Source organism: Manis javanica, chromosome 9 (assembly GCF_040802235.1).
Source record: "Manis javanica isolate MJ-LG chromosome 9, MJ_LKY, whole genome shotgun sequence".
Classification (NCBI taxonomy): Eukaryota; Metazoa; Chordata; class Mammalia; order Pholidota; family Manidae; genus Manis; species Manis javanica.
In genome coordinates this window covers 118,597,136-118,621,611 of record NC_133164.1, presented here as the reverse complement: position 1 = coordinate 118,621,611, position 24,476 = coordinate 118,597,136, and the positions used below count along the sequence as shown (strand labels likewise).

Below are 24,476 nucleotides of genomic sequence, written 5' to 3'. Positions count from 1 at the left end.
CCTTGGGACAGGGTCGGTGCCCTTTCAAAGAGACCGTATGTACCGGGAGGAGGAGGGTGGTGGCTCTGGCCCTGCATCTCTGGGAGCCAGCGTGGCCAGCAGCTTCCTGACGGACCTGGGCAACCCCGCGGAGGCCCCGCTGGAGGGCGCTGGGCTGGGTGCAGCGCCGGGCGCTATGTGGGCCCAGGTGGGCTGGTCGCTGCCGGATTGATGGCGACTGACTGTCCTGATTTGTCCAGGGCTGAAGGGTTTCTGGGACATGGGACTTCAGACCCACAGCTAACAAGCATGGCTTTTAGGATGACTGAAACCTTATAGGGTGACCGAAAAGTTTATCATCCAAACTAAGATAAAGAGAGAGAGAAATGAGAGGCTGTTAATAAAGGCACCGGGCCAACCAGGTGCATACCGGCGCCACCCTGAGAGCCTGAGATGGACCCTGTCCACATCAGATTACAGTCGTTCTCGACTCAAATTCCAGGAAGATGCGGCACGTTGTGCAGCTGACCTTCCCTAATCCAAGCCCCATGCCATGATGATGGCCTCTGGGGACGGTGACTGTGGTGTAAACGCTGACTACACAGCTCAAACATAACCAACCTTACCAGCTGCAGACTGTCCTCCGGGCACCAGCAAAGCAGGGAACAGCCACCATGACAGCAGCAACAAAAGTTCAGAAATTTGCAATGAAAATATCTAGCAAGAATCCATTTTAATAAAAGCATGTAAGCGTTTTGTGCTGTTTTAGAAAGGAGGAGTTATTTTAAACTGCCCCTGTGCTGCCATCGCAGTCCTGGGGGCTGGAGACCCTGCAGGTGGTCCATGATGGGTCAGGACTTGAACTCAAGTCTCCGTGAAGCCCCCACTCCTGCTTCTGGGGGGTCACTCTCTCTCACTAACTAACCACAATGCAGAGGGAATGCTATCAAATAGCAACAGCACAAAGTAATGCCGGGTATGGAGCAGAAAGGAATGACCTCTGCCGGGAGACGGCTGGGGGGAAGAGATAGCGAATATCTGCAAGTTCCCTGTCCGTCCAGGGAGCGTGGCTGTCCGCTGCTTCCTGGGGTCCTTTGGAACAAGTTCCTAGAGGGGAACCTAGCACTTACTCGGCTCTAATCCTCGAGGTCAGGAGTCTGAAAATGTCTGTGCAAGCATTTATTTCCCAGGAACCTTGAGACCCTCAGGAGAGGAAAGGTCCTAAACGGAGCAGGCAGCGGAGTCGTGGGTGCGGCTGGCTGGGGCCCTGGCAGTGCTCAGACCAGGTGAGAGGCAGTGGGCTCCTGCTCCAGGGGCTGTTCCCCGGAGCGGCTCATTGTTGTCTTATGTTTATGGGCATGTGTGTGTATGGAAGAAAGTTCTCAGTGTAGCACAGAAGCTTCACGTGTCTAACTGCAGATCTGCATGACCACTGACAGCAGCCGAGCACCTCCTCCTTCGCACTGACCACACTTAATTTAACCAGGCCGCTAGAGCTGAGCGAACGGATCATTCCCAATTTATTAATAACAATCATGCTGTGATAAACACTTCCACAGTTTTAAACACAAATGTTTGCTAAATTTGCTAAACTTGTTCTTCTGTAGGATAAATATCTTTGAGGCAGCTTTGTTGGGTCACAGGATATAACAAGTTAAATTTTGCATATACATTGCTTAGCTCTGGCATTTAGAAACTGCTTACTTGTTTCTACCTCTGCCGACAGCATCGGGCAGTGTACGTTTCCACCCTTGGTAACAGTGGTCACTATCATTCTTTTCATTTATATGTTTGCATATTAGATATACAAAAATTAGTATGTCACTGTTTTCATTTCCATTTATCATTACCAGTGAGATTAAATAATTTTTTAAAATGTTTTTCTACTTGTATTCCTTCTTATGAGAATTAGTGTCTATTGTTCATTGCCTGTTTTTCTGTTGGGTATTTGTGGCATATTTTTGTCATTGCAGTTTAAACACTTTACACTTAGAGAATATTATACTTCAGCCTCATAACTTTCATATATCCCTCTCCTGATTGTCCTGTCTTTTTGCTTTGTTAGTATGTGATGTTTGCCATGCCAGAGTTTTAAGTTTTGTGTAGGAAAATCTACCACATTTTCCCTGGCTTTGGTGTAATGTACATTGTGTGTGTGTGTGTGTATATATAGTCTCAAACCAAAAACCTTATATCCATTCTCAGGCTTATAAAACATATTCTCCAATTTTTTTAGAACATTTTTCTTATTTAAATGATTAATACATTTGAAGTGTGAGTGTGTGAGTGTAGTGATCAGGGGTCTTAATTGTAAATTCCCAAAGTACTCCCCTCGAAGCTGAGAAGGAAGCAATTTATTAAAAGGAGACAGGACACAGAGCAGGTCGCTGAGAAGCTTGCTCAGTGTGTGGGGCCAGCACCAGGTCCCCCAGGGCTGCCGGGCGGGCTGGTGCCGACAGCCTGCAGCTGTGGGCAGGTCGCAGCACTACTGCTGGGATTAGTGGGGTCACAAGCTTACAGGCCTCCTGTCTTGTGGCCCTGCGGGTCCCCTGCTTCGAATTCCCAAGCTTCAAATTTGAATTCTGATGGTGAGAAGGTATCTGGCAGGGCCTCGGTTTTGTGCTGGACACGAGCTGCAGAGACCCTAATGTGGGTGTGTGGAGGTGGTCCTGCCCAGGGAATGGCAGCTCTCTGCACTGTGAGGGTGGCAGCTGACTTCAGTCTCACAGTGTCTCTACTGAACTAAAATGTCACCATTATCATATGCCAAAATCTGTAATTCTGGACTTACTAAAAAGAAGCTGACAACGTGATCTGCAGAGGCGCCATTCACTGTCAGCTCATTACTGAAAAATCATTTTCTAGGTGAGCTAATCACACTTTATTTAGTGCAACTTTATTATTATGAGAAAACGTTTCACACACATGTAAAGTATCTGCCCGATCCTAATTGGCTAGAACACTGGGTGACAGAAAATTAGATGTTAATGTTGAAAAGAAGGTGAAACATTCTCACAGGGCGGAGTGCACCTAATGAAGTAAGGGGTTATTTATTCACTTTTGTTCCACTCGAGTAAATGGCCCCATCGGACATGCTACACCCCTCACTTCCAGGGCCTTCAGCTCTAAGACAGCTCCGCTGGGGATGTTCGGGGGGCTGCCTCGCAGGGTGCTTGTTGCCGGGCTTCTCCTGTGGAGGTGTCTGCGTAATTCCTCAAGATCTTGTTGGTGAACGAATCTTCCTTTGTTTCCAGTTTCTTATTGTTTGAAATGGCTGCCATTCCCATCAGCGTACTGTGACATCTGAGTATCTTCTTACTGGAGAGGGAAAGTGGGCATATTTATGGAATGGATACGCCATGACGATGGAGCTCATGCTCCAACACGAGCGGCTGGAGAGCCTCAGTATGTTAGACGCGGTGTGGAGGCCGGGCTGGCGCAGCAGGGCCCCAGGGGGGGAGTTCTCCTGGATCTTGACTTGTAGCGGTTGTCCAGGATCATCCATTTTTCATCCAACTGTATGAAAGACTTGCAGATTTCCATCTCTACCCTAGAAAATCGGTGGTTCTTTGGGTCTGCTTCTGAATTCTGGAGAATAAAGCAGTTTAATGTAGTTTTATAATACATTTTAATATCTGGTTCTGCAAGGTGCCTTACTCCATTTTTTTTTATTATTCAAAATGCACTTTGTTATTATGCATTTAAAGAAAGCCCTTGCTCGTTAGGAACATTTGTATTCTGTGAACATTGATAGACACAAACCATGCCAAGTGCAGAGGACACCTGCCCCCAGTTGCCTCCAAGGGGAGCTTCTCTGTCTCTCACGAGTGTTGTCAGTGAGAGGTTCAGGAAGTCTTCCACAGCCTGACCTGCCCAAAAATATAAGACTTTATACAATTTGTTCAAGACTTAGAGTATTTCCCTTGATAGAAATTACAGATTTTGTATAATTGCTGCAGATTCTTGCGGCACCTTCCAGTTCATACATTCATATGTATGAGTATATGAATATATGTTATATACATGTGAATACAACATACCTGTATATGTGTACTTTCTGCTATTCTTTTGGACATGACATAAAATATAGCTGTTTGCATCTTATAAAATTATTTTGCTACACATCTTATTTCTTCTTTTATCAGTTCTTTTTTTTATATTAAGGTATCATTGATATACACTCTAATGAAGGTTTTACAAGAAAAACAATGTGGTTATTACATTCACCCTTATTACTGAGTCCCCCCTATACCCCAATAAGTCACTATCCAAAAGTGTAGTAAGATGCCACAGAGTCCCTATGTGTCTTCTCTGAGCTACACTGTCTTCCCCATGAACCCCCCCCACACACATCATGTGCACCAATCATAATGCCCTTTAATCCCCTTCTCCCTCCCTCACCACCCACCCTCCCCTAAGCCTCCCATTTGGTAACTGCTAGTCCCTTCTTGGAGTCTGTGAGTCTGCTGCTGTTTTGTTCTTTCAGTTTTGCTTCATTGTTATACTCCACAAGTGAGGGAAATCATTTGGTATTTGTGTTTCTCTGCCTGACTTATTATCAGTTCTTTTTTTTTTTCTGGACCACAGGGGTTGGCAAACTATAGCCCACAGGCCAAATCTGGCCCTCCACTTGTTTTTTAATTTTCTATTTTGGTATCATTAATGTACAATTACATGAGCCACATTATGGCTGCTAGACTCCCCCCATTATCAAGTCCCTCCCACATACCCCATTACAGTCACTGTCCATCAGTGTAGTAAGATGCTATAGAGCCACTTCTTGTCTTCTCTGTGTTATATATACTCCCTCCCCCGTGCTCCCCACCCCCACATTATATCAGTTCTTTTTTATTGGAATCTTTTGTATTCTCCCAGTTGATTATCTACAAATAATAGTAACTTCAAAATAATTCGTATTTACAGTTCCTACTCTTTGGTTGCCATTGTTTAACCTGTAACATCCATTCAAGCTCCCACAGCAGTGTTAAATGTCAGCAGTGATAGTGGCCATCCTTGTTTTATTTAGGAATTTAATCGATATTCCTCTGGTGTCTTATGAACAAGTCTGCCTTTCATTAGTTTCCAATCAGTTTTCTTTGTTATACTAATTAAATTCCAAAATTGCTCTGAGTTTTTATCAGGAAAGGATATTTAAAATTATCAAGTGCCTTTTTGGCATTTACTGGATTAAGTGATATTTTCTTAGGTTAATCATAATTGCTTTTGTTCATTAAAAACCCAAGGCTTTTGTCCTGTAGTATCTCTTGCTTTCTGAGATGTAGTTCATGGCTTCCTCATGGTGCCCTTGAACTCATTCTTCTGTTTTCTGTCTTTCATGTGCACCACTGGCCCCTTAGAGGCTGTACTGGATCCAGGGTCAGTTCTTCCTACATGGTGCTGTTTTCTACTGCATCACCTCAGGAGGCCCCCGCTGTCTGTGCCATTTCAGGAGGTTAAGGTTGGCCAGAGGGCTCAGGGACCACCAATCAGCAGCGTATTTCATTATGAGGCTCCTAGTAACTGTTGTCTCAATCTCTTATTTTAATAAGAGTTGTAGAATAGTGATTTTTTAAAAAAAATTTATGATTGTTTTTTGACTTAGTAATGAGTTTTTCTTTAAAGAGAAATTTAGGTCACCCTGAAATGAAATTTGTACCGAGAAGGCAAGATAAATACTTGCTTTTCCATTACTCACCATTTGTTAGAACTCAGAGGTGGTGCCCCAGTGACCTTAGAGAATAAGAGTCAGGAGGCAGCTAATGCAGCGCTTCGTCCAGGGGTGCGATGATTGTAGCCGAGTTTCCTATTTTTGTCAATAAATGGTCATGTTAAGGAGCGCTGCGACTCTAAACTGTTGAAAAGGCCCTTAATAAGGGCCACTGAAAAACGCTGGAGCGAGGCATTTGGTTCACCTCTGTAAGCAGCAGGTGACCTCCACTCTGCCCCACTCGTTTTCCTTGTCTTTGCCCCCACTTGTTCTCCTGCCTGGAACGCGGTTAGGATGACTATTCTCTGGAGGCACAAGGTGGGGTCATTTGTCTCAGGATGTCCTTCTGCTTTGTTTGGGGAGTCACTGTGGACCATGTGATCTTCAAGCATTTCCCCTATTTGCTGAGAAAGATTACATAGCTTCATGCTGAAGAGACCCACGTTGCATTCCTGGGGCTGAGATACTGGGGCACCCATGTCCCCGCAAGGACACAGCCAAGTGGTAGGTGCTTTATATTGTAAGATCTCAAGAGCCGCAAGAAGAAACCTAAAGAAACCTGAAGAGACAGACTCTCCAGAGAAACAATGAAAACTGTCTCTACATGTGATGATGGCGATGTGTGTGGGTATTTTCATGTGCATGGTGAACCGGGAAGTGATGATACAAGGTAGAATAATTTGGGAGAGGCACCTAGCATATATGAATCTGGATTTGGTGAGTCAGGGAGTAGGTAGAACAAATTGTCAAGCCTAGGCCCCATAGATGTAAGTGGCACTGACCGTTAAAATAGGCTCTCTCATTCAATGCGATGTGAATCATCTGCGTAGACAGTAGCTGTTTCACTCAATGTTTGAGGTTCATTTTAGGGCCCCCTGGATCATTTTGAAAAAGGTTGGCCCAAATCAGGACAGTATTTTTAGGTTTGTCCTGCAAAATCAATGCACTCTTGAGATCAAGGCTTCTTTTTGTCTTATTCACTAAAGAAACAGAAAAAGAAGGCAAAAGAAAAAAGCCCACACTGGAAAGAGGATGTAGTCAGATTGTAATTGGTGTACAGAGCACAGGCTATGGGACCTGACAGGGAGAAGTCATTGCTTCACCTGCATTCAACAAACATTGATGGAACACCCGCTGTGCGCCAGGCACTGTGCATGACTCTGTGGAGGCAGCAGTTGACGAGACTTTATACCCATCTTGAAGGGATTAACAGGCTATAATAAGAAATGCAGCAAATAAATGGGCGATTACAGAGGATGTCATAAGTGTCTCAGTGAGGGTATATCTGGGTTCTCAGGGAATGTACAAAGGGAATACCTACCCTGGTCCTGGGGGACTCGGGGAGATCACCCTCTGTGGGATGTCTGGGCTGAGACCTGCTGGATGGAAGGACAAGAGAAGTCAAGGTGAAGGAACTCCATGTGCAAAGGCCCTACCCTGTCAGCACATGTTCCTCAAATTGTGAAATATTAGGGAGGGTCTGAGTGGAGGGTGGGAATGAGCAAAGTGTAAGACATGAGATTGGAAAACAGCAGAGGTAAGTCATGTCCAGCCTTGAATGTCAGTAAAAAGTATGGGATGCTCTTTTGAGGATGTGGGGCCTTGAAGGGAGTGACATGAGGTGGTTAGTGTTTAGGCAGCTTCCTCTGTCCCTTAGTAAGCCCTCAAATGCATTTGCATGATGAAAGACAGCATTTCATTTTCCTCCTGCATGCCTTCAGGCATACCTGCGCCCCCCAAAAGAGCCCATCCCTGCATCCATGGTGCACAGCTAGTGTAGGGGGCAGGCCAGCCCCCAGTCTGTGCTTTTTTCTCTGTCAGACACCAACTGACCTTCCTAGTATTTCTGTGAATTACAGGAACTCAAACTCAGCCACAGCCCTTCCTGGTGGTTTAACCAGTTCTTAGGAGGCAGCCCCTGGTGCATTTTTTGTGTCAGAGAAATGGGAGGTTATAAAACAAAACCAGAAGGCGAACCTAGAGGGTGAGATTGAACCGGGCTTAGATATGAGCAGAGATAACACACTCCCTGCACCTCAGAGAAACAGACCTCTGAATGTGAAGTGCTTTGATTGGCAGGAGAACAAATGGGGAAGAAAAGGCAAAGTAACCAGCTTCAAGTTCTTTGTGTGTGGTTTCAATTTAGAGTTTGAACAGAAGATGAGAAATACATCCTCTCAAACTGTAGACTCTTGTGGGGAGAAAGAGAGGGTCTGAGACTGGAGTGAGTGTGAGTAGCTAAAATGGTAAAGAAGCTTCCAGAAGCAAGTACCCTCTTGACTGGTTTTAATCTTTCAAAAAGCTCTGCTTAATGAAATTTCTGCCGTTTGCCTCAGCTCCTGCCTGAAGGGGCTCTGGGGGCATGCAGAGCTCAAAGCGGGGGACCAGTCAGGCCCGGGAACAACAGCCCCGGCCACTCCTGCAGCGTTAAGAAGGGGTGGGGATCGCCCGGAGGAGTACCAGCAGACAGGAAGCCCTCGGCCTATGGCACCCGGAAGGGTGAAGTCCGAGCGGGCACAGCACTGACACCGCAAGGTTAGTGACCTTCTAGAGAAAAGGCTGGAGATGGCTGACTTCACACTCATAAACTTACTAGTGTGCAAAAGAGCGGGGCTGTTGGCAAAGGGGTGTGACAGGGAGATGAAACAGAGCCACGGGAAGCAGCTGGGTGGTTGATGCTCTATAAACCTGGGACCCAGTGGTGGGCATGGGCTAGGAGAAGGGTGCTCAGCCTTTCTCTCCAGTCTGTTTCTAGAATTGTATCTATAAGTCTGCTACATGGTTCTTGAGAATGTAGAATTGAGCTAATTTTACCAGTTTCTGGACTATCAGGCTTAATCTTCCTCCTTCGAGAGAGACCGCAGCAAGGATGAACTTAAATAATTATGTTCAGTATGCAAATATTTATTATGTTGCCCAAGGGTTGGTGAACTTTTTTGGTAAAGTGTCAGATAGCTAATGTTTCTGGCTTTGTAGGCCACGTGTAGGCCATGTGGTGTCTGTCGCAACTCCTCCTTGTAGCACCAGAAACAGCCTCTGACAGTGTCTGCCCACTAGTGGGGAGCATGGCCGAGTCCATCTGTTCACAAAGATCAGATACAGGCTGCATGGGGCCCATGGGTCGGAGTTTGTGGACCCCTGTCGTAAAGGTCCCCATGGAGGCCAAACTGGAGAACCTGCTTTGAATAGAAGTGACTTTCTGTGGCTCCTCAGGGGGGGGGCCTGAGGGCCAGGTCTGTGGGTTTGCTGAAGTTCCAAGCGTGTCAGGGCCTGAGGGAACCCGCATGTCCCTCACTGGGAAGAGTCTCCCAAGGGGATCTTTTGGGGCCGGGAGCAGAAGCCCCAACAACAATTCTCCCGTTGAAGTCTTGCTGAAGCCCAAGCCTCTCAGCAGCGGGGACATCCCAGCCAGAGGCCCACAGTCCAGCTCTGGCATCTGAAAGAAGGAGGACACAGAGGGCCTCAGCCCTGCTGCCTTCCCAGCCCCAGGCCCTGCCTCACCAAGTCTAGCACCGGGCTTTCTGCTTCGCAGTCCCTGCTTTCCGGCACGTCACAGTTGTCTGAGCGAGTGTGAGACGGATTCCGCCCCCTACCCGCCAGGTGTGGCAGCATGAGCTTGGGAAACTGGGCAGAGACGAGAATCCTCCCCATGTTCCGAAAGGGCAGTGACACTGGGGAAAGCAGAACACGTTACCGAGCACGGAGGCGCTGAAGCCAAGGAGGTGGGGAAGTGGCTGCGTGAACAGCCTGAGAGAATGAAACTGCGTGTCTGAAGACTGTCACCCAGCCGGGTCACCCAGGAGGCCGCAGGCCAAGGCAAACTTGTGAGATGAACTCATACTTATGTGGTTAGCTGGGGCATGCTCAACTGTAGAGAAATCCAGTAATATTTTGATTAATGACTTCCTTGAGGATGAAGCTTTTTGATATAGACAGCTCTATTAGAAAAAACCTCAAGCCAAAATCCCTTCATAAATCATACAAAAAATGGCTGCCTATACAACAAAAATAGCTCAAGCAAGTCTCTATTTGTCTTTGGTTAGATGTTGATAAATAGGGCTCATGCATAGGCTGGACTTTATCTTCAGCGGCGTGTCTTTCTGCCCCTCCCCTCGGATCCGTGACCTCAGGCTCCCTGGGTTTCATTCAGCTGGAAATGCAGGTGCACCTCTGGTCTCTCGCTGTGGACTTAAGCTGGCTCTGAATGCCCTGGGGATGAAGTGTCACCACAAGGTACTGTCCATTAGTTCCCCCTTCCCCAAGTCCCCCCTCACCTCTGATTCCTTCTCCCAAGGGAGGGCGTGCACTTGGGGGGCTGGTGGTAGGAGCTGCTGAGAGCGGGAGGTGCTATGACCTCCAACTTCTTTTAGAGTCCATAGCCAGGGCACTGCAGCAGACACCTTGGTCCGTCTGTCCCTCTTACCTGTCTGCCTGAGCCTCTATCACCCTTATCCAACCCTTACCTCCTTTCTTTCTCTGACTACCCCCACCCCCCATCACACCCACCATGCATGTATTTTGGCATTTGTTTAAGCACTTAATACGTTTTTTTATATCACAAATCATTTATCCAACAACCTGGGCTATGCTCTTTTACATTACTTATTTCCTGCTGTTATTACAAAGCTGTGGCATGCAGTGTGCTCCTGGACTCGGTTCTTAGAACGTATCTGAGGCTCAGTCTGAGTTGCTGACCAGAATCGTCGGTGGGTCAAGTGGCATCTACAAGCACAAGGCCAAGAGCAACTGTGGTGCCTTCTACAACTGCAAAGACCTGAGATGAATTTGGACTCTTGCTATTCACTGAAAGTAATTTTTTTAAATTTAAGTGCAATTCATATAACAGAATTAACCATTTTCAAGTATGTGATTCAGTGGCATTTAGTACATCACAACGTTTTGCAACTGCCACCTTTATTTAGTTCCAGACCATTTTCATCAGCCCCAAAGAAAACTCTGCACTTCAAGTAGTCACTCTTCATTTCTCCAGCCCAAGCGCCATGCAACCACCAGTCTGCTTTCTGTCTGTGGGTTCCCCTTTTCTGGACATTTCATATAAATGGGCTCACACAGTATCTGACCTGCTGTGTCCGGCTTCTTTCACTCAGCATACTGTTTCCAAGGCTCATTCATGGTACAGCATGAATCAGTAGTCCTCGCCTTGTTTGTGGTTGTATACTATTCCATTATATGTCTATACCACATTTGTTTGTTCTGTCTCCTCTTGTTGGACATTTGGGTTGTTTCCACCTTCTGGCTCTTATGAATGGAGTTGCTATGAACATTGGCATTCAAGTATTTGAGTACCTGTTTTCAGTTCTTTTGGTTGTAAACCTCAGAGTGGAATTGCTGGGTCATATGAGTATCCTGTTCAACCTTTTGAGGAAATGCCAAACTGTTTTCCACAGCAGCTGCACCATTTTACATTCCCACAGGCAATTCACAAAGGTTTCCATTTTTCTACATACTTGCCAACACTATTGTTTTCCTTATTTTTTATTATACCCATGCTAGTGGGCGTGAAGTGGTATCTCTGTGGTTTTGATATGCATTTCCCTAACATCTAATGATAGCAAACATCTTTTCAAGCATTAGCCATTTGTATATATTCTTCGAAGGAATGTCTATTCACGTCCTTTGCCCATTTTAAAATTGCATTGTTTATCTTTGTGTGGTTGAGTTGCAAGAGTTCTTTATTCTGGATACTAGATCATTTTCGGATGTATGATTTGCAAATATTTTCTCCCATTCTTTACATTATCTTCAATTAATTAATTGAAGGTTTTGCTTCATTGATAACATCTTTTGGTGCACAAAAGTTTTTAATTTTGATGAAGTCAAATTGTTGCCCATGTCTTTGGTGTCCTACCTAAGAATGCATTGCTAAATCCAAGGTCATGAAGATTTGCCCCTCAGTCTTCTTATACAAGTTTTATAGTTTAAGCTCTTGTATTTAGGTTGCTGGTCCATTGGAGTTAATTTTGTACATAGTTTGTGATATCTACTCTTTCGAATGTGGCTATCTAACCCCAATGCCATTTACTGAAGAGACTATTCTTCCCCCTTTAAAGGGTGTTGGCACTTGTGTTGAAATTCAATTGGCCTTAGATGTATGGGTTTATGTCTTGATTCTCAGTTCTGTTGGTCTGTATATCTTTCCTTATGCCAGCACCACACTGTTTTGATCACTCTACTGTTGCACTTAGTTTTGAAAGGCAGAAGTCTCAGTCCTCCAACTTTTTCTTTATTTTTCAAGCTGCCTTTCCCATTCTCTATGAATCTGAGAATCAGCTTTTCCACCTCTGCAAAAAAAGCCATTGGGAGTTGGTAAGGGCTGCACTGGACTTGTAGATTGCCTTTCCCCTTGCAGTTTGGTTGCTTTTCTACTTGTCTAATTGCTCTAAAACTTCAACTTCCCGTACTTTATGAAAATGGGTGGTGAAAATGAGGTTCTTGTCTTGTTCTGATCTTAGAGGGCAAGTCTTCACCACTGAGTGGGCTGTCATAAATATCAGCTGCATGTTCTCCATAAATGTCCTGAACTGGTGGTGATTTAAGTTCTCTGGGCATCAGTTTCCTCACCCATCATTCTCTTTTCTTACGGATCCATTCCTTGACCTTTCCTCTGTGGCCCCAGCTTCAGTCGGGCAGCCCTGGCCCCCTCTGGGCCCTCTGACCCCAGGGCCGAGATGGCTTCCTCTTTGTGCTCCTCTCTGAGCTGTCTCCCCACCCGTTTGGCTGTATCTCCTCTCCCACGGTTTGTCTTATGAGATATCCTCTATTGAACCGCGGGCTATGAGCTGTGTTTTCCTAACTGAGCCCTGACTGGGGCATTTGGAGTTAAGGATGCCTATTATTGTTGTATCTTTATATGATAATAGATAATGTCCTGCCAGTCAATTAATCCCTCTCATTTCCGTGGGAATCAGCCTAGTCCAAGCCACTAGCCTGTCTTGCTTAGATTATAGTAACTGTGTCCTGACAGTCTGATGTCCCTTTTTGCTTCTCTCCAATCTAGTCTTCATGCAGCAGCCAGGACAGTTGTACCAGTTCAGATGTATATGGAGGCAGTAACAGAAACTGATTTTCTAATTGGCTTATAAAATACGGAAATTGATCATCTTACCCAGGATACTCAGCCTGTAGAGTTGGTGTATTCAGCAGCTCAGTGTCGCCATCTGAGACCCGTTTCTTCCCATCTCTCCGCAATCCTCTTTGTCCTCAGGGTGATTTTATTTAAGAGAGCTGCCTGCAGTCACTGGTGCACATAGGGTTAGATTCCAAGGAGAGAGGGCATGGGGGAGAGGGAGGGAAGGAAGGAGTCACTGAGGGGGAGAGAGAGAGAGACCAGTCTTTCTGACATGGACTGTAAATAATTTCCTTTACTCTGATTGGCTAAACTCAGTTCATGGCGGGTAGTGTACCACCACCGCTTATTCCCTCCCCCCCCAGTTCGTCACCATTGTCAGTGGAATTGCTTAGATTTGTTATAACATCTTGGCGGGTGAGAGAAGAGTAGATTCCTAAACAAAGTCAGGTTTCTGCTAAGAGTGAGGAAAAGGAAATGGATGATATTCAGTTACCTTTCTAAGAATTTAAATCAGATACCATTCTGGTGCCTAAAACTCCCAATAACTTCCAGTTGTTCTTAGCATCATACCAGAAAGCCCACATGGGCAAGCATAATCTCAATCCATCTGTCTACACTGTTTAATCTCCTGTCATTTTCTGTCCCCTCTTCCCGCACTTGCTCCAGCTACAATGACTTTGAACAAGTCCCAAATGGGCTCTGGATTCATGTGCCTGTTCTCCTGTCTACCTGCACTGCTTATCTTTGCTCTAACACCTACCTGCTCTCTTCACCTTGCTGACACCCACTGGTTCTTCAGGTTTCAGCATCACTTCTTTAGAGCATTTCCCAGGGACCCCCTAAATGGGTCCTTCCTGACTGCTAACCCCAGCTATTCTCTCTGCAAATATGCTCACCCTTCTCTTCCTAACAAAGTGTATTTTGTCAATATACATTTATTTGTATGTTTGTTTATTTAATGTCTGTCTTTTCAACTAGACCAGGAGTTGGATAACTTTCTGTGAAAGACCAGAGACTCTTTAGGCTTTATGGGCTTTACAGTGTCTGTCACAAAGTCACTCCAGGTGCAGTGTGTGTGTGTGTGTGTGTGTGTGTGTGTGTGTGTGTGTGTGTGTTTATGAGGGGACACAGGTCTGAGGCAGGTCACAGTGGCTGTGGCTGCCAGGGGCACAGATAAGAGGGCACTGCTTAGGAATTCTTGGGAATGGCTCTACTTCAGGTTTTATAGTTTCATTTTCTGTCAGTACCTGTCAAGGCGAAGTCCTACAGTTAAGACTTGATGGATGACATTAGTTTTTTGATGCAGATATAAATTCTCAGTGCCCTTGTCACTCAGCCTGTTCTGCACAGGGACCCAGGTTATCTTCCAAACTGGCAAAACCTTCCGCAGCACCTGCCTCCAGAAGATGCTCTGTGGCTCTGTGCTCCTTTCGGAGCTGTGGTTATTTATGCCGTAGGTGTCAGTCCCAGGGCCATGCTTGACACCAGAGTTACAGGTATAAGCAAGATGCTGTGGTTTCTGATGGCCGAGTTTGAACTCCTCTGGGTGCCATTCAAGACACTTTCAATCCAGACCCACCTTCTTTTTTGTCACTTACCTGTCCCCTAGACTGTGTCACACCATTTCCTCAAAATGTACCAAGTGGTCACACCTTTACCTCCTTCTCCTTCTCCTCCACTTGGAAAGTCTTATTCAGGTTGGAGGCCCAGCGTCTGGTGCCCTTTTCTATGAACCCTTTCCCAAATCGATTAGGATGAATTGTTTTCTCTCTGGGCTGTCATGAAATTTGCTCAAATGACTTGTATGGAGATTATTGAGTTTTATTATAATAAGTTACTCTTCCAATCAGTCTGACCCAGCATATTATGCATGACTTGAGGATGGAGACCATGTCTTCCTCATGCTTGCGTCTCTGGGGCTTAAGCAGGGCACCTTGCACAGTTCAGTACAATTTTGGACTAAGTGTTCATTACCTTACTTACCGAACAAAGATAACAGATACCTCATTTGGCTGTATCCCACCGCTGTTACGGCGCAAATAATGTCACGGATGTGGGAAGCTTTTGGAGAATAGAATGCTATGCAAGCAGAAGGCAGCACTATACGTTGCTGTATGTACACATTATTATTTTGTTCTGGTTATCATTACACTGTTGATTGCATACTTGATTCCAAGTTTCCTGAAAAAGTTGCCTGATTAGATGCTGATACAGAGTATTGGACACGTCCTGATAAACTTTTGCATTGAATCACGTGGGAGGTTCTGAGTTGGTCTTTGGCACATTGTCTTTTGTGACTTGTGCTCCCTTCTCCCCACCTTTTATTTTGGCCCTCTCATCAGGGGCTAAAAATATTTACACAATTCTTCTTGCTATAGAGGCAGTAATGTATTTTTATACCAATGCAGTAAAATGTTTCTAACAAGTTCTTTATCAAATTATTAGTGTATGACAGGGAAAGGGAACAGTGACGAACTACAGAAGTCAGCTGGGTTTGGTATTGTACTGCACTTACATACAGCGCAACCATGGAGGGCGCTGGGGAACGCCGCCCGGGTCACCTCTGAACTGTCTTTCAAATTCCTGTGACTCTGTAACTATTTCAAAATAAAAACCTTTTAAAAATCAATGCAAACAGTAGATTTGCATTTGATCTGAGCATGCATGATACTTTCATACCTGGGGGGCCATCAGTGGGCCTTTGTCACCCCCAAAGCAAATGCCAGAGGTCAGCAGAGAGAGAGAAGTAACCACGCTGGGGAGGCTGTGAACCTGAGCCACGCTCCCCCCGCCGGCCTGGAGGGTCTCTGCCTCCAGCTCACGCTCTCAGTGAAGACTCACGGGGCCTTCCTTCTAAAGGGCAAATGCTCCCCTTCCCATCCTTACGTGCCTGCCTTGTTTTTTCTTTCTGCTCTTACGACCTATAACTTGCTGTATTTTTTACTTCCATAGTTTCAGTCTCCTCCCACTAGAATGTAAGTGCCATGATGGCAAGGACTGTCTTCTTTTATTTTTTTTAAATTTATTTTTGTATCTTTATCAGCTGGAGCAGAGCTTGGCACAAGAGAACACACTCTGGGAGTGTTCAGTGAATGAATCTTTGTAGAAAATGAAAGCTTGAAAATAAGCTATTTCCCCGAGAGAAGCAATTTAAATCTGCTCGTCTTTGTACGAGAGCAAACCTGACTTTGAAGCTAAGACCTTTTCCTGTGTTCATACTTCAGAGAAAGAAGACACTGTTGATGATATCTGAGAGGAAGGAAACAGTGCATTGTGCTGGACCTCTGCATGTAACATTATGAAAATTGTCTTTTTCATAGACCAGCCTCCCAAGTTGTTTCCAGAGATGGATTATCTTACTTTCCTCTTGGCTTTTCTTCAGGTATACAAAGGTAAAGATAATGTCTTCATTTTCAAAATGTGCTCCTTTTTTTGGTCTTCTAGTGTGACACATTCAGAATTTGTAATGCTCTTCCATTGCCTTAGATAATTTCTCACTTGTTTAGAAAAAACTACAGGTTACAAATACCAGTTGTCAGCAGTGGAAATTTTTTTGACTAAAGTAGAAACTATCAGCCTTTACCATGATCTCAATTTACTATTTCTCTAGGTCTTAGAAAGCTTACGATAAGCCTAACACATCTATTTGGTGTTTCAGTCATCAAGTCTAACTGAAAATAATGTGTTGTATATTTCAGCTCTGTGTGAAGAGATGTTTTGGGACACAACTGTTAAACTGGCCGAAAATATGACTCTAGAATGTGTGTATCCATCAATGGACACCTTAACCCAGATGGAGTGGTTCAAAATCAACACAACGGAGAAAGAGTCCATAGCCATTTTCAGCCCTACTTACGGTGTGATCATAAGAGAGCCCTATGCCGGCCGGGTTGACTTTTTAAATGCAACCCCACCTCCTAATGATATGACCCTGTCCTTTAACAATGCCTCAGACGCTGATGTCGGGTTTTATTCTTGCTCTCTTCATACGTTCCCACATGGGCCTTGGGAAAAGGTCATACGGGTGGTTCCATCTGGTAAGTGGACATTTTATTTATCATTTTATGACACTTTACCGTCTATGACATTCGATGCTATAAAGCCCACGTAGGAACTACCTCAGGTTAGTTTATTATTATCATATTTTTATAGTGTTTTCCAATTTCATTTCTAGTTTCTATGATACTGTTTCAAAGAAATAATACTACGAATCCATCCCGTTTTACTTAATGTGCTGTCATTTCTGAGTGGAAATGCCTCATGAACTTGAACGCAGTGGGAGAGAGCAGGGGCTCTGTACTGTCTTCGTGCTGACTGCAGCCGGGTCAGGAGCCAGAAGCCCCCTGGCAGTGCTTCATCGTGGCGCGTGTGGTCCTGGTTCCTTCCGCTAGGCACCCCACCCTGGCTGCAGCTCCTGCACGCTTGCAGTCCCTTCTGTAACACCGAATCCGGGTTTCCTAGTGAATCCTGGGTAGGGTTCCTGCGCTTACTCCACTTTCTGCTTCAAGTCTCACTGGAGAAGACCCTTCAGAAACCATGAGCTGTCATTTCAGAAGTAACTGAATGATGTCCGGAAGCATCTTCTGCTCTGGGGTTTGGTGCTTAGTGAGTTAGTCCCGTGAGCAGTAGCCCCATGGATGGGTGTGGAATATCGGAGACACTGGGTTTTCCAGGCTTTGCTTTCTGTATAACCTTATGTTAGCTGCTGATCTCTCTGAATCTCAGGTTCCTGAACCATCAGTTGAGCTAATAATACCATGTTATATATTTAAAGAACTTCATCCATGGTAGTCAGAATGGTAGGTAGTATTATGGTCACTATTATTGTTTCCTATGCTTTTGAAACAAAATGACTAAGGATGAAATTTTTAGATGTCAGTGATAGTCTAGGGAAGGAAATAATTTGGACCTGTGTGTTTCTTGTCTGGTGTCTCTCAAATTACATCCCAAATGGACACTGAGGCGAACACATTATGTGACATCTGGTAGAGTGCTTTCTTTTTAAGGGTAAGTATTATAGTATACTAATTATAAAAGAATAGTTTACAGTCTTATATAAAGAATATCAAAGGGTCAGGAGGTAAGGAAAATTCCCATGTTTTTGGTTTCCCTTCTCTTTAGGCACAACTAAGCTCAAGAATACTTGTGGGTGAGGCTTACAGAGTGTCAGTTAGCAAAATCTTTTTGGTTAAATATTCATTAAAGATCCCATTTTGCCACTCAAGTCCCATTTGCTGTTGCATGCAGACACCTATTCAATGGTGTTTGCAAGTTTTGTATAGTCCACTTTTGATTAGCCATGCAAGGGAAGGTGAGAATTGGCCAGGTCCTCAAGTGGAGCGAGCTCCCCGACAGGTGGCCTTGGCCACCAAGGCCCAAACAAGTCCGGCTTAAACAGGTAGGACAGTGGTTAGGAGGGACAGGAAGGTGAGGAGATGGCAGCTCATGTGGCCAAAGGGTACAGAGTTTCAGTTACATGGGATGAATTGGTCTAGAGAGCTAAAGCCTGGTGACTACAGTTAATGGTATTGTATTAAATACTGGAAAGTTGCTAAGAGTAGATTTCAGGTGCTCTCACCACAAACTGAAAAACAAAGCATAACCAAACGAGGAGAAGATAAGTAGCTTGACTATAGTAACCATTTCCCGACACATGTGTGTGCGTGTGCATCAAATTACCATGTTGCATTCCTTAAGTATATACAATTTTTATTAAAGAAGAAGAAGAAGAAAGCAGGTAGTTTGTCCTTTCCTGAACATTTAGGGTAGTGGATAGAGCTAAGTCATTTGGAAACTAAATTGTGGTGGTCACACCAAGGGAGGACTTTTAGTGTCACGTATGAACAACCTTGGCAGTGTTTTCCTATTTTTACCACCCAGATTTGTTGCTCTCATTATTTTTTGAGAATGCGAATAGGGAGCTCTCTGCCTCAGGGCATTTTCAGAAACAACGGCAAGCTTCTCAGTCCTCATTCAAAATAAGAAGGGGTGCCTGACTGTCCGGCCAGTTTGAATTCTTCACGATGAAATTCTTCAATGTCTTCTGTTCCTGTTGTTTGTGGTCATTTATATTTTTAAAGAATGGATTGTGGTAATAGGCCAGTGACAGTATTGCACTCATTTTTGCGATTTAAAGAGCTTCATTTTTTTAAAAATTTTATTTTGGTATCATTAATCTACAATTACATGAAGGACATTATGTTTACTAGGCTCCCCCCTTCACCAAGTCCCCCCCACATCCCCATTCACAGTCACTGTCCATCAACATAGTAAGATGCTGTAAAATCACTACTTGTCTTCTCTGTGTTGCACAGCCCTCCCCGTGCCCCCCCACCCCCACTCTATACATGCTAATCGTAAAGCCCCCTTTCTTTTTTTCCCACCCTTATCTCTCCCTTCCCACCCATCCTCCCCAGTCCCTTTCCCTTTGGTTCTGTGCTTCTGCTGCTGTTTTGTTCCTTCAGTTTTCTTTTGTTCTTATACTCCACATACGAGTGAAATCATTTGGTACTTGTCTTTCTCCGCCTGGCTTATTTCACTGAGCATAATACCCTCTAGCTCCGTCCATGTTGTTGCAAATGGTAGGATCTGTTTTTTCCTTATGGCTGAGTAATATTCCATTGTGTATATATACCACCTTTTCTTTATTCATTCATCTACTGATGGACATTTAGGTTGCTTCCATATCTTGGCTATTGTAAATAGTGCAGCGATAAACATAGGGGTGCATCTGTCTTTTTCAAACTGGAGTGCTGCATTCTTAGGGTAAATTCCTAGAAGTGGAATTCCTGGGTCAAATGGTTTTTCTATTTTGAGCATTTTGAGGAACCTCCATATTGCTTTCCACAATGGTTGAACTAATTTACATTCCCACGAGCAGTGTAGGAGGGTTCCCCTTTCTCCACAGCCTCGCCAACATTTGTTGTTGTTTGTCTTTTGGATGGTCGCCATCCTTACTGGTGTGAGATGAGCTTCATTTTTTTTAAACTAAAAATGATAGTGATTTAAAAAATGTAATAGGTGCATTTCAAAATTACCCATAAATATACTTAAAACTTTGCCTGTGTGCTTTATGAACATCAGGGTCTATGACTATTGCATACATATAGGATGTGAAGGTGAGCTGACACTCTTAACAGTAAAGACTGGACCTGGAATCCAGAAATCTGAACTTGTGCAATAGATCGTAAGAACTTTGAAAGGATGATAGAACTGAGTTTCATGTTCTCCAAACACGCTGATCTCTCCTCTTTGCTGCTCGCTGATGATGTGTGAGGAGCTGGTCAGGATCCCCCTTAGGCCTCATTTAACCCCCACTGCACACTCGGATGTAGACGTGACCTTGGTTTTACGGGTGAGGACACTGATGTGCAGTGCCATCTAGTCATCTGTCCAAGTTGTCAGACATCGTATGTGTCCCATTGGATAAAGTCACAATGAGAGGACAGAAGGGAACAGCTTGGGGGCCACAGAGCCCACAGGGACCCTCAGATGAGACGGCGTCAGCCCTCGCATGCCCCTTCCACCCACTGCTCTAACCCCCAGCTTTCAGCCCCGAGTTGAAGAGCAAATTGGATGTCGTATTCTGGATAAATGGTCTGTTAATGCAAAATTATGTTAAAATATGTGTTAATTTCAGAACACGCATTTCTTAATTAGTAACTGATTTAGAGAATTGAATGCGAAGAGTGGCTGCATTTATTTTCTTGCTTTGATGGAAAATATGCCCCAGTGACTTGGGAGGTAACACTTCAAAGCCCTTTCATAACAGAGTTTATGGTGGAAATTGGGTTGTGGAGAAAATTACTATAACCCACGTGTCTCTGGCCTTACTTGTCAGTTAAAGCAAATGTAGTTACATTGTGGAAATGTCCCCCAGCATGGGTGGCCCACCCTAAATACTCCACCACCTCACTTCACTGGGTGCCTGGCATGTATGAAGGAAACAGATGTCACCTCACTGAATACTTACAGAGTCCTGTGGGAGAGCTGATGTGTTCTCAGTAAGGAGCTGAAGAAACCGAGACTCAGGGTCATTGACTAACCCAAGGTCGCTGAGCTGCCAGGTCACAGCACCCAGGTGAACCCAGTCGAGATTTGTAAGGTGTCAGAAATGAGAGGCAAGGGAGCTTGACTCCAGAGAGTGGACAGGGAAGCCCAAGGGATCATGGTGTCCCCGCCCTTCAAGACTTGGAGGGATTTTCTAAGATAGGTTGGGTGAAAGAAGGAGAGAGAACAGAGAGAGGAGGGTGTCTCAGGAGGAACTGATGGCACGCAGGGGCCCAGGGGGCGTTTGAGATCCGAGCAGCGCCAGAGAATGGGCCCACTGGATGGGAGCACAGAGCCCTAGCAGGGTGCTGGGCTCAGCCTGGCCTCCAAGGCTGTCCCCCCCGGGAGGGAGCCAGACAGGAAGGAGCTGTGAGCAGGTCCGCACCAGCAAGGGGCTCAATGGATGATCTGCTGGGGTCCCAACAAGGTTTTCTCAGTAGATTCTATGTGTAAAAGAGAAGTTGAAGCCTACCGGGGCAGCAGAATGCCAGAGGAGGGCCTGGACCATTGGGTCGGCCCCGATTCTGCTGTGCCCAGTGGAGTTTGCCCTTCCTTCTGCAGTGTAGGCCAGAGGAAGCCAGTAAATGTTTTTCAGAGGGAGACACATAATAAACCAGTTTTCTTCATCACCTACAAGCCTTCTAGGAAGGGAAGAGTTTAAGGGCAGGGTGAACAAATAGCGTTTGTGATGGGAATACTTAGCCCCTGATGGTAGGAGTGTAAATTGGTCTATGTATTATGTTATTGGTATTGGCAATATCAGGGCTTCCCTGAGAACCAGACCAATAGGATGTGTATGTATACATAGAGAGATTTATTATGAGGAATTAGTTCATGTGATGTGGAGACGGTGAGTTTCCATCTGCAGGTTGGCCTCGCAGGTGCGCTCAAGAGAGCCAAGGGTGCACATTAAGTCAGAAGGCATTGGCTGGAGAGTTCCCTCTCACCCAGGAGGCCAGTCGTTTTGTTCTATTCAGACCTTGAACTGATTGCTTGAGGCCCACCCACATTATGGAAGGCAATCTGCTTACTCAAAATTCATCAGTTTAAGTTAATCTCATCCAAAACATCCTCCAAATTAACAGATAAGATTAACTATCACATCTATTTTGGAAAATGATATATTAGCTAAAGAACCCCATATCCTAGAATCTAATAATTCCACTCCATTAAGTATCCTAGGGATTGCCCACATATTAGAGGAATGCCTAAGAATGTTGACAGCAGCAATGGTTATAATAGCATAAAAATGAACAAATGACCACTATACTCACTAACAGACGATCTTAGGAACATCATGTTGGAAGGAAAAAGCAAGTTACAGAAAAACACACAGTATGATTCCTTTAAAGTTGGGAAATATGCAAAATAAGGCAATGCGTTACAAAGGTGTGGCAAAAACATAAAAAAAAAAAGGAACATTCTAGGCAGGAAGGGGACATAAATGGGAAGAACACAAGCGTTTTCAGAGTTCACAGTCATGGTGTTTTTCTCACAGACATTTTATTTCCCATTTGTCTCAAAAATGTTTTATGAACTTTCAAATCTATTAAATTTCCAACAGAAATTGGAGAAAGATGCAACTGTAATTTTTTGAGCAGGTAAAGATAATTAAGGGTGACATCTTCATTCTGATTTGGCATGGAAGTCAGGGTATTCAAGATAATGTTTGTGGTTTAGAAGCTAGAAAGACATGGGTTTTAGCTTTAAATAGAAGGAAGAGTATTAAAAGATACATATGGAGATAAAAGTTGTATCATCTCAAATTACAATTTAAAGCAAAGGACGAGTGCTACTGTAGTTCACAGAGTAGAATCTACTTTAACCACAAAACTCAGGGTAGATCCCTGGAAAAAGAAGTTAACTTGGTGGAGTAGCATTTAAGGAGAATTGGTTTAAATATCATCTAGAAAATAGATAGCTTTGGCTCTACTTTAATCTACTTTGCAAGGTAGTTTTCAGTTTTTTTGAAAAAGCTATCAACCAAAACAACCACTATATTTCTCAAATTGAGCCAACACATAGAATTGATCAAAATTAGTGCAGTTTATTCTGGTTTACGATTCATGGGTTGGTTTAACTTCAACATGTTGACTTTTTGCTTCAAAAGGCATAGGAATCTGGATGTATATGCAATTATATCTTACAGTCCTAGTGTGGGTTCTTTCAGCTTTGCCCATCGTAGGCATCTCTGTCGCTTGGAAGTTGTATTCTATGTGGGGTGGAGAAATTTAAAAAATAAAAGGTCTCAATCTGTTGTTTAGAGAATGAAGCCATAAGCTCTGTCTTAAGGTGTATTTTTACACACTCAGCAATATGTCATAAAAGTTTTCCTTTCTGTCTATCTATGTGTGTGTGTGTGTGTGCGTGTGTATGTATTTCAGAAGAATTGCATGTACACATACAACATAAATAATAAAAAGAGGTTCTGTAAACTGTTAGATTTCAGCAGTTTTTCATTTAAGAAAGCAAAAAGATATTAGCTAGTACCCTTAAGAAATAGTCAACTGGTGAAACAAACTCTTTAAAGACTTAGAAATATAACTCCTTGATGAAATAGTATATAGAGAAGGCAGATGATACAGAACATTTTATGACACGTGGAAAGCAAGGTTTCACTGCACTTCTCAGGGTGGAATTAACGGAATCTCAAAGTGGAGACTTAGCAGAACCTATATGCCAAGGTTGTTTGTATTGCCTCGCTTTCCCTCTGCTAAGCCGGGGAGGAGCCTGCTGAGAGCACATATCGCCATGAGATGCAGCTCTTGGGGTTTGGGGAAAAGCTCTGTAATCAATAATCAAAAAGGTTGGGGGAAAAACCCTCTAAAGAGAGACAATGCTGGATTTAGATACATAATTAAATTCAACAATTAAATGGCTGATGAAGTTAAACGTACAAGCACAGCCATGTTTGGGTTTTATGAGAATCGTGGCTTCTGTTTGCCCATCTCAAAACCCAGGTCTCTCTGCACTTACTTCAGCTACCTGTATAAATGCCACCCGATCTTTTCCACATACGAGCTGTAGCAACACCCAGATAAAAACTGACTTTAATGGGATCGTTCAAAAATGCACTCAGGCAGTGCAGAGCAGGGGACGAAGTGGGCTGGGATCTTGGCAGCAACCGATCCGTTGACTTCCACAAACCCTAGCCATCCTGAGCAGCTGTTTGTATTTCCAAGATGACCCTATATGGGAGGGTGCATTTGGCTGAATTTCTAGAAAATGAGCTAGAGCTGAAGTTCATTGTCATGGCACAGCCGGAGCCGGTACAGTTCTTGGGTTTTCCTCTAACTTTCAGTGGCCAGACAGCTCACACCTCATCTGCCGCTGGTTACCACAGCTCCTCCCCGCAGCGCTACGGCTGCCAACCACAGTATCTGGGACGTGCTCCCTCTTCAGAGTGGGTGTCCGGGGCGTGGAGGTGCTCGCATAGGTGGGGATTGTGGCTTCGAGTGTGAGCGAGCCGTCCAAAGAACTAGAACATGCTCAGCCCACATATGTTGAGGCTCATCCCTGGACCATCATGACGTCTGTCTTCTTTTTTTTTTAAATTCCTCTCATCCGAGGTTGAGAGACGCAGAACCAAGCCTTGTCCTCCAGGACCTTCTCTGGAAAACTTCTGTGTAGGATTAGCAGGTAGAGTCAAGG

General features: G+C 44.5%; 1 protein-coding gene and 1 long non-coding RNA gene across 3 annotated transcripts in view; one reads left to right on the top strand and one right to left on the bottom strand.

Annotated features, from left to right (window-relative positions):
• Positions 1-2,642: 2,642 nt before the first annotated feature.
• The window catches only part of LOC140843463 (uncharacterized), a 49,166-nt gene continuing 27,332 nt past the window's right edge, over positions 2,643-24,476 (bottom strand). Inside the window, exons 2-3 of the long non-coding RNA XR_012121276.1 lie at positions 12,813-13,011; positions 2,643-3,567 (exon numbers count right to left, since the gene is read on the bottom strand). This is a non-coding gene — a long non-coding RNA (uncharacterized lncRNA). The remainder of the gene's footprint in view (positions 3,568-12,812; positions 13,012-24,476) is intronic.
• CD226 (CD226 molecule) overlaps positions 16,041-24,476 on the top strand; it is a 63,342-nt gene continuing 54,906 nt past the window's right edge. For both annotated transcript variants that reach the window (XM_017649649.3, XM_073213207.1), the window contains exons 1-2: positions 16,041-16,168; positions 16,475-16,813. In XM_017649649.3, the coding sequence (XP_017505138.3) occupies positions 16,075-16,168; positions 16,475-16,813 (433 nt within the window). In that variant the 5' untranslated portion in view covers positions 16,041-16,074. The remainder of the gene's footprint in view (positions 16,169-16,474; positions 16,814-24,476) is intronic.